Source organism: Ammodytes marinus (genome assembly GCF_949987685.1).
Source record: "Ammodytes marinus genome assembly, chromosome: 15".
NCBI lineage: Eukaryota > Metazoa > Chordata > Actinopteri > Uranoscopiformes > Ammodytidae > Ammodytes > Ammodytes marinus.
In genome coordinates, this window is record NC_137219.1 from 27,381,578 (window position 1) to 27,392,658 (window position 11,081).

The 11,081-nt window shown below is 40.0% G+C and overlaps 1 protein-coding gene across 2 annotated transcripts in view; it reads right to left on the minus strand.

The window, feature by feature from the left end:
- Positions 1-4,193: 4,193 nt before the first annotated feature.
- The window catches only part of syne3 (spectrin repeat containing, nuclear envelope family member 3), a 45,644-nt gene continuing 38,756 nt past the window's right edge, over positions 4,194-11,081 (minus strand). For both annotated transcript variants that reach the window (XM_080042045.1, XM_080042044.1), the window contains exons 17-18: positions 9,585-9,635; positions 4,194-6,926 (exon numbers count right to left, since the gene is read on the minus strand). In XM_080042045.1, coding sequence (XP_079898171.1) covers positions 6,744-6,926; positions 9,585-9,635 — 234 coding nt within the window. In that variant the 3' untranslated portion in view covers positions 4,194-6,743. The remainder of the gene's footprint in view (positions 6,927-9,584; positions 9,636-11,081) is intronic.

Genomic DNA, 11,081 nt, shown 5'->3' on the forward strand with positions numbered 1-11,081 from the left:
CACACACACACACACACACACACACACACACACACACACACACACACACACACACACACACACACACACACACACACACACACACACACACACACACACACACACACACACACACACACACACACACACACACACACACACACACACACACACACAAATAAAACGAAACAGTTGCAGAGGGATGAGTTAGGCTTATTAACAGTAAAACACATAGAACTAATTAATAAAATGCCCATTGCGTTGAACCATATATATATATATATATTTATATATTTTTGGGCATTTTTTATGCTTTATTGATAGAGACAGAGTTGAAATGTGGCAGAGAGGGGAGTGACATGCAGAGAACGACCGCGGGCTGGAATCAAACCCGGGTCCGCTGCTGGCCGAGGCCCATGGGGGGGACGCCCTACCAACTGAGCTAAGGGCGCCCCCGCGTTGAACCATATTTGATCACTATGATAACATGCACACTTTGTGTTGCAGCTAATCTAACCATGTATTATTTGAGCTAGTTATAGTCCTAACACCTGTAAGGATTAAAGCTGTTCTCCCTCTCCGCCTCCTAAATGCCCACGTCACACCCAACACCTCCAGTTTAGAACGCAGTTAAAGAGTTTAGGTCTCAAGCCAAAGCTCAGGCATCAATTCTTTTACAATCTCTGAAAGCTTCTCCAGAGGCACAAAGGCAATTACACAGCTGTCAATATATTGTCAATCAAAGGCCGAGAAGAAACGAGACTAGTGCCCATTTTACAGTATATTCTCCACAGACAACAGACAGTACTTATAGGCCTAGTGAACCATCATCAACCACAATGCAGTCAATTATAGTGCTGCTTAAGGGTGGTGAACAAAAACCCAAAACAAAACTGGTTCCAGTGAAGCTCTGGTGTTTTTACTGTGTGTGTTTTGTTTGGCAGAGTGAGGGAGCTCCAGATTGCAGCACAGCTCGGTGGGGAGAGGTGAGAGCAGCGTAGGAGGAGACACACACACACACACACGATAACTACACTACAGTGAGAACACTAATGCAAACAGACAAAGGCAAGTGGATCAGATGATGAAAATGTATATGTATATATCAGGTAGGTGCTGGTTGTTAACTTAACTAATGTCATTATCTGGAGAATGTGTGTATCAGGTAAATGCTAAATGCTTTTTCACAAACTTTTCTTGCTCCACCAGAATAGAAGCAGCAGGGAGCCGACTGTATGTTTTGATGAAAAAGAACGAGGCTGCTATTAATCTGCAATGTTAACCGATACAAACAGTCCACAATTTATACAGGCATGTCTGTCTCTCACCACTTTCCTCCTTGTCTCTCAACCTTGAAACAAAACACACACACACACACACAAACAACAGATTCCAGCACAGATTATTTCAATTGCATTTTTATTTCATCACAATAAACGAGGAAAAACATAGGTTAAATAAAAGCTCTATAGAATAGCATGAATCAAATCTGCTCTGTTTTAATAATACAATTGAATTGTTACCTCTCAAAGAAAAAAATCAAATGGAAAATCTCACCTCTGCATTTTAAAAGCTGAGACAGATGGCGTTTGGGAGTTTTTGTTGTTGTCGTTGCATAACAAGTGAACTCAATCTATTGTGACTGCTGCCCTCCTGTCTGCCTGCCTTACATACTGTGTCTAACAGGGAGCAGTTGTTCTCAGGAGATTCAAGTCAGAACATATGTTGCATAAGGTATTGATCAAGCCAGCCGTTTGCATAGGTTTTCTCTTAAAAGGGACACATGCATTTAAACAGAAGAGCGCTGCAAATAAGCAGTGGTAACATGGACGGTCCTGTATGCAGAACCATGCAGCATTTACATACAGACCAAGGACTAAAGCACCTATTTAACTCAGATATATATATAACTACTGTAACTTTAGTACATTGACTGGAAGTGCTTAACAAAGCGACACAGTGAGTTAATATACATGTGGCATTGGCACTAAGCACAGCTGATTAACTGGATAGAATATACATAAAGCTTTAAGGCCATGATAGATGTATGTGACAGGATGCACACACACATAGGGCCGTTTCTTTGGTAATTCAGGTCAAGGGCAATCATCAAATAGTAGATTTATGTTCTGATGTCAATAAAGAAAGAATGTTGTGTCTGTTAGAAGCTTCAGGTGGGGCATGGTGTACATGTAACATATTCAAAGTGTCCTCATCTGGGCTTTCACTCCCAAACCAAAAGCAAAGCATTTAACATTAAACTAAAAACATGAGGCCAGTACTTAAGGTTGCAACAGACAAAGACTTTTTGTTGTGTAAGAAGACATAATCCAAAAACACTAACATAGTCCCTGTGGTCATGGCGATATGACCTCATAATACACACACACCAAAAAAGGGAAAGTAACTATGTATGTGAGGGTGTTGGGTGTATTTCTAGGGGGGCTGTGTAGTTGAGAATGCAAGATGTATATGAAAAAAAAAAAGTTATTTTGGGATTGTGCAAAAAAGGTGCCAAAGAGGTTTACAGCTCAGGCATTGGCATAAAGATCAAGAGCACAAGACTACGGGCCAAGATAACATCAGGGGCCATGTTGGATGGCTCTCTGACAGCGCTAAGTGGAGGATTTGGCCCGCTAAAACACTACAGTAAAAATCACAGTGGTTGAGCCAAGATAGCACCTCCAAAATAAAGAGGTGTAGCTGAACAGCTCTTATGAGATGGATGTAGAGTGGAAAACAAAGTACACATGAAGAACACACTGCAGACACATGGATATAGGCTACAGCTACAGCCTGACAATCAGACACCTGCTTAGTCGTGCATTGATACAAGCAGAGAAGAGCGCTAACAGGTTCTAAATGAAAAGGTGTACAAATCCTAAATTAAAGAACACAATACAACTTCCAGTATGTAATGTACAACGTTGTACAGACAGAACCAAGAGAAAATGAGGATATTTGGTTCTTCAAAAGTACATTTGACTTATTTTTACTTCAAAGTTTTAATCAAACAATGTAAGCACACACACACACACACACACCTACACACGTATGTACTTATGCACCAATGATTCTTCATGTGTACAACTTGAAGTAAACTCCACTAAATTGAATCAGTCAAATGGATCAGGTGGGGGCCATTGTGTAGCATAAAGCTACATGCTACATGCTACGGGTTGGTTCATTATGACCCAAAGCCAAACCAGGTGTACAAGTGTTTCTTTGTAAAATGTTTCCTTCATAGAACCTGAACCCACAACAACAGAGAGTTAAACCTGAGGGAACGCTGCTCTACAGTAGGTTGTTGGCTTTTAGCTGCCTGAAAAGGACACCGTTTCCCACAAGCCACCACGCATATGACAGCCATGGGTTTAACCCAGTCATCAGTTACAGTAAAAAGGATATAGAAGTCTAGAATAGATGGTAGAATAGACAGGATGGACTGCACGCTGTAAACACTTGATGGGCAGGTGAAATGTTTTAGAGAAAGCATGAGAGGAGAGCTCAGCTTAGATATCATGATTAGGGAGACAGAGTTATTGTGGGGTATGATGTGTGTGCCTCCTATAGACTGTAACAAAAAAAAAAAATCTGAAAGAACTGCCACTTTATAAATGCTAACTATATCATGTAGAAAATTAAATTCGGAGTTAGCTCTATATTTGTCCTAATGTAGAATATGTACAGTGAAAGCCATCAACCCGCCATTTAAAAAAAGACAGCTACTACGAGACGTAAGCATAACATAATCCTGAATGTAGCGATCACGACGGCCAGCGCAAATACACTGGACAGGTGGTGTTAGGTTAACAAAGCAAAGACAGAGGCAACACGTGTAAAAATAAGACATATCCGCCGCTGTTGTTGTCATTGTGCTTAAAGCTAGGGCTAGCTTAAAGGCCTACTTCACCGGTTTGAATATGAAGGTGTATTGAATTCTGAGATCCTATGTAGTATAAATGTGCAAAAAAAAATTAAAATCGGTTCATCCTAGCCTGAGAAAAGGCAGAAAGAGTGTTTTTTTTAACCCTATATTTCTCTTTCTCGTGACATCACAGAAAGAGAAATATAGGGTTAAAAAAAACGTACTTTTGTAAATATTACTGTGATGTCACAGTAAAAGACATCACAATAATATTTACAAAGTAAGTTTTTTTTTAACCCTATATTTCTCTTTCTGTGATGTCACGAGAAGGAGAAATATAGGGTTAAAAAAAACACTCTTTCTGCCTTTTCTCAGGCTAGGATGAACCGATTTCAATTTTTTTCGCACATTTATACTACATAGGATCTCAGAATTCAATACACCTTCATATTCAAACCGGTGAAGTAGGCCTTTAAGCGTTAGACGGGAGAGCGGTGATGTCAGGCAAAGTACACAGACGCTTACAGTGACGTCATGACATGGCTCTCTAGGTTCTTAATAGGTTTCCACGTTGAACCAGCTCTAGCACCAGCCCGGAACCTGGTTCACTTTGGTGGAAAAGGGGTAAATGACTACGTGACCAGGCTTTAGTACTTCTTAAAGGTCTGTAAGCAGGCCCTGGGCATTCAAACTTTTCTTTTTGTCTTGTTTTATATACATGGATATGTTGACTCAACAAATGGAATTTCAGCCTTATTATGTCAGAAAACTGCTGTACAGAGCTGTGAAGAGACAAATCACTTACATGTTATAGCAACTGATTTCCTTCATATTTCATATTACATTACTGTATTGAATGATTAGGTTTTTTGGTTTTAACAAGACACTTTGTTCTTCTAGATTGTGCTTCATCCCATTAGAGATGATATCATGTGACAATAAATCACTTGTGTGCGCAAAAGCTATTAACAACTTGAATGAGAAGAAGCTTGGCTTTAAAAGGGCCAGAAAGCTGCAGAGCCTTCAGATAGTTCCACAGGATGATCAATGAGCAGTGCAAAGTAGGCAAGTCAGCGGCTCCTACATGAGTCAGGGCTGGGTCTAGAGACAGAGTCAGATCCAAATGTGGGTGGAGGTCCCTCATAGCTTGTGTTCACTATGTGGGTGGAGGTCCTTCGTAAGGGATGTCATGAGAACTGATGGTACCCTTAAGTAAGAACCGGGCATGTAATTATTCCGGTGGGCAGCATATACGCCTACAAGTGGTCTGATCTGCTGGTAAATGCTACAGAAGTTAGATTGTACTCAGGTGTGGTGTGTGCGCTCCACACCCGGCACGGGGAGAACAACTACAAACAGCATTTCAGAAGCAAGGAAAATACGACAAAACCCCACATGGAGAAAGCAAATTGGATACGGCAGTTTAGAAAAAAAAATATATATATATATATATATACAGTAGGGGAGAACGGGGGAATGTGAGCCATCGGGTAATGTGAGACACCCCCTGTATCTAGGCAATGGAACACATCTTTGGTCATGTGAGATATATGTTTTCAAGCCCCTCTCATTTCCCCTTGGCCATGTAAGAGAGGACCTCATGGTGATGTTGTAAGCATGTTTTTTTCACAAAAATTTATTTTTTGCATGTAAAAGTAAATTTTCTTGCTGTCAACTTAATCGATTGTTGTGCCAAAGCAAATTGATTCAGGTAGAAAAACTTCTATCATACATGTTGATGAACTACCAACATATGAAACCATGTGATAATGATAACTGAAGATTAGCCTGATTTGCTGAGAGAGGTAGTTTTTTCTCAAATTGTGGCAGTGGGGTAAAGTGAGACAAATGCTGTGGGGTAAAGTGAGACAGTGTCTGTGCCCTCTTTTAATGAATCCATTATATTTGAAGTAGCAAGGAGACTAGTTTGAATAAGACAAAAGACAATGTGGGCTGGAGGTGGGGGTTGATGGTTGAAGGGGTGTCAGCAAGGGCATGGTTTGGCAGGTATGTATGTGGGGGACAGGAGAGTGACCTTTAACACCAATAGACTCTAAGTAATATGTCTTTATTCAATGAATGATCCCAATAAAACACATTAATATTAATCAAAGACTAAAAAGATGAAAAATGACAGCTGGGTCTAGTCCTGTGTTCTGAGTCCTAGGCTGTTCTAGGTGGTTCTGATTGTTCTTTGCTCTGACCCCCAGACACTAGCTGGCTCTAAGGGACCTGTGTTCTGATCCCCAGACTGTTTTAATCCAACTGGTTCTATCTGTCATTTGAATGTTAATTATTGAATATGAATTATATGGTGTATTTGATCAGAGTTACTTTCAAGTGTTTAGAAAATGTTTTTCTTAATTGACCAAACCCCATGATTCTGTTACTAGTCCGACATTAGTTTTGGAATATTTGGTTTTCAAGCTAGCTGTCAGGATTGTAACTGTTACAACATTTGTTGTTATGGTAGTTTCAGAGTGGATCAGTTTACCCCCTTGATTTCTCTGGTCTGTCTCAGTTTACCCCACAGCTGGGGTAAACTGAGACACAAGACAACTTTTTTTTTTAAACAATCGTATTTTCACTGCCCTTTGTCATGAATAAATTCTGCTAATGCCCTTTTCTAGGAAACATCCTGAATGAATGGGAAATGTGTAAATTTGACTGATAAATAATTTTAGCTCCATTAGAGGGAAGCAAATGTAAAAAGGGACTCACATTACCCAGTTCTCCCCTAGTTATAATGGCATGTGTGTTGAAGTACATGGGATTTTTTATTTTTTTCATCCAATCTGGTATCGAGAATGGTGGAATTTCCCTGGTATTGGTATGGACTATTAATGTATAAATATCTGGTATGGTGACAGCCCTATTCCTTGGTGAGGCGTGCTTCCTATGTGGGTGGAGGTCCCTCGTAGCGCAGCATGATGTTGAAGGAGCGGGCGAAGTTGTTGGAGAGAGAGCAGGAGCTGTTCTCACCGATGAGAGGCAGGAGGAAGGCCAGCAGCAGCAGGGCCATGAGGAGCAGCCACAGAGGGAGAGCCAGCCGACACACACGCTGACACAGACCTGGCCTCTGCACCACAACACAGGGGGAAAATGGTAAATGGACTTGACTTATATAGCTGTCTTGCCCAGGGACACTTCTACATGTGGCGGGCAGGCGGGGGATCAAACCTCCAACCCTGCACTCCAGAGGCGACCTCCCAACCCACTTCGCCACTGCCGCCCGGACACACAACAATGAATATATATATACACACACAAGGAATATAGTTTATTAATCATAAAATCATAAAAACAAAGTATTGGGTGCAGACACTACATAACAAGCTCAACATCACTTTTCTCTGCACAAAGATCAATTCCATTCTTTTAGCTTTTAGTTTATTTATTTCGATCACATAGATACACAACATTGCATACATGCCTTAAGTTAAACACACACACACACACACACACACACACACACACACACACACACACACACACACACTTTTTTTAATATACTTTATATATAAATTTTATCGTAATTTTTATCCCATTTTATTTGTTTTCTCTGTTCCTTGTAATTGTGTAGGCTCGTCGTCACTGTATGAGGGAAACCTCATTCCAGTGAAGATAAAGGTAACTGAATTGAATTGAACATCACATAACATTCCTTATATACTGTTGCTACAGCAGGTTTGCATTCCATTGCACATGTCTTCCCTAGTGGCTTTTACAAATGAGTCCCCCCCGTCTCTGCTTTATAGCGATGAAAGTGCAAAGACTAAAAAGTAAATTCCCTGTCTCCCCTAATGATGTATAGAGAGTCAGTGCTCTGTCTTTGATATTTACCTTAGAAAGGCACATCCACATGTGCATCTGCTGCCGTTTCACATTTCTGCTGCAAACGCCTACACAATCTTTACAATGTTTTGACTCATAACCACGAAAACAAAGATGTGATCGCTGTGTGATGATTTCTGAGCTCAGAAACACTGGGACACTGTCACTCTTTAAGGTGATTTTGTGTAGGCTCTCTCTCTCTCTCTCTCTCTCTTCTCTTTCACTCTTTAAATTGTTTTAGTGTAGTCTCACTCACTCACTCACTCCAGGCAAAAATAAATAAATCTCCCTCTCCTGAAAGTGCACAGTGCACCTTTAAACTGAATGTTTAGTATAGGTATTTTGCCTGTTGTTTCTCTCAATAAAACTCTCCAGATATTGCGTGCGTCATTGAGTAACACCACCACACCCTTTCTATTAGCAGCCAGTTGAATTGTGAATGGTAGCAAGAGGAAAGAAAGATGAAAACGAATGGAATCCTCACACTATGGTCAAACATTGATGGAACAGAGTGTGAGAGAGGGAGAGGGACTGTGTGTGTAAAGGTAAATGATCAAACTAGCTCACCATACCTTCACATGACACACACTGACTGGACAAAGGTATGTGTGTGTTTCACACAGTCACATGACACTTTTAGATTTGCACCAACACACTTGTTTGATATGCACTCCTTGTTGTTATTGTCTTTTAAATGACATTCTTTGAATGACATTTTGTCAACCCGTTTTCACTCTTTTATTTTTATTATCTCTCAAATCCAATTTTTTATATTTTCTCATGTCTTATTTTTTGTCTAAATGTATTTGTATGGCCCCTGTAAAGCACTTTGAATTGTGTATGAATTGATTGCGCTACATAAAATGAACTTGCCTTGCCTAGGAGCGAGCAGGGAACAATGAGAAACAGAGTCCAACAGTAGCAACACATGCATGATGTTGCAACTGTGTTTTTAAATGGAGATCTGACATGCAGAGAAAAACCATATGAAACTGAATATTGATTCAAAAGAACACTAAAGACATTTTCAAGGATTTCGTTTCCAAAATGTCATCCTCCCCCCTCTCTAGAAGCTGAAGGGCCTGTAAAGAGTGTGTGAATAGAGGTAGGAATGTCTCAGAGGGGTCAGTAAGGTGGGCAGGGGGGGGCTGGCATTCTTTAATCTGCTCCCCCACCCACTGCTCTCTAAATGAATGGGGGGGCGGGGGGGGATTGCTTTAATATGCTTGACTTGATGCCAGCCATGGGAGCTCATGGTTAGGATAGTTCAGTTATCAAATGAATGCAGGAGAGCACTTGTTTCAAAGGCATTGTTTTAAATGAGTGAAGATGTTGGTATACACACATTTTACACCTTTATATGAGCATATGTTTAAACCAGCAAAGACTATAATACCATATAGGGATCTCCTTTTTAAAACGATGCCACTAAATTGATCGGGTTTTAAATGTAGATAAGAAAATCCGGTGCCTACGTTAAATTTATAAGTCATGGCATAACAATCTTGATTATGACCCCTATTAATTATTTAAAAAAAATTGTCCTCCAGAAAGTTATTTAATGCCATTAGAAATGATTCATGTAGTTGTTCACAGGTAAACTGTGTGACAGAATTCATAGAAGTATATCAATGCCTTGTTTTAATGTGGGTTAAAGACCTACTTCACCGGTGGGAATATGAAGGTGTATTGAACTCTGAGATCCTATGTAGTATCAATGTGCAAACATTTTTTAAAACGGTTCATCCTAGCCTGAGAAAAGGCAGAAAGAGTGTTTTACGGTTCTGTATGGGTGAAGTATTCCTTTAAGCAAACTTATGAACTTATCTATTTTCATAGGCTCCCCAACTCTATAATGGCGGAATCATCATAGTATTAATAAGCACATTCTTTGGTTAATTACCTTTTGCACCTTTGCTGTGATGGCCGGCTCCTCTGGTTTGGCTTTGACTTTCTGCAGACATATGAAACATTACAATCAATTGACAACGTGGACTGTGACCTAAAACCTCAGTGAGAGTTAAAGGTGGAGCCAGCCATCTTTTGTTGACAAAATAACTTTTTTGTCAAATAAGTGAATATCTCCTCACGATAGCGCTACCCGTCCGTACTGTGAGCGCGCTGAAAATAATCTGGTGTTAATACGCAGCCTAGGCTCCGTAAACTGCTATGAAAACAAAAGGAAATGCAAACAAAGGGGACAAGGTCGGTTGATTGTGAGGAGGTATTCACTGATTTTGACGATAAGTTATTTTGTCTACAAACATTCTCCAGAATGGCCTACCCCACCTTTAAAACACATGAACCTTGTGCACTGGATTATCACGTTGAAAGCAGATTGGAGCACTCACTGACTATTGAAGCATGCAGCAGCAGCACATGTTGCACAGCCCACTTAATTGTTCGTAACAACTTTTGAAATAGGTTTGTTTTCCACCACAGCTTGATAAACAGTGTGTCATTAGCATTCAGTCTACTGCAAGTCTGCTGCGCTGAGGCTTCATGACAGATGGACAGAGTGGAATATGCAGTCAGTGGCCTTTTATGATGTCACACTGCCACCTGGTGGTGACAACAACAGCACACTAGAAGGGGAACCTTACACGATAAACCCCAGAGAAGATACAGTACAGTCCTTGGCACACAACAGAAATGATAGACGTTGTTACACAATCTTATATCATTATGTTTAGCCTTTTTTAAGGGTAGACACTGCTGGCAAAAAACATTGTTCTTTTAAGCACTGGTCAATTTTGAGATTTCCGTCTATTTTGAAGTAGTATAAATCAAAGATCAAACATGTACATTTAGGTGTGCAATTGACTAAACCTTGTCTGTTTGTGTCAGTATATTTCTCCTATACAACCATCTTTAACAACCATTATCTCAACATAAGTTTTTTTTAACACTCTGAACCAAACATTTTAACTTCTAAAGCACTCTCTGTACATCAACTAAACTTTCCACAGTCAGTCTTAGCTTCTAACTCTGGTTTTATCCAACATCTAGATATTTGAATGAGATGCAAATTTACGCATAATAATCAAGTGGCAAAGTTTCATGATGATATCAATAAGTTAACACTTTTCCCTTATTAACCTGCAGTGTCTGGTCTTGACAGCAAAATAAATGTACACGTGTGTGACAGGATTGTTGCATTATACAGTACATGAACCAAAACCCTTAAAGGTGCACTACGTAACTTTGGGTGAGTCGGAGATACCATTTTTTAAGGTATATTCTCATAACTGCATAAACAAACTTTCCTCACAGGAACATGTGATCCCTGGAACACTGTTTGAAGTTAGAAAGCTTCCTGAAAAGTTACTGTTTCACAGTTACAGCAGCAGGGCCCACAGTTTTGCATACAAAAATATTATGTTTTATGTTTGATTCTGGC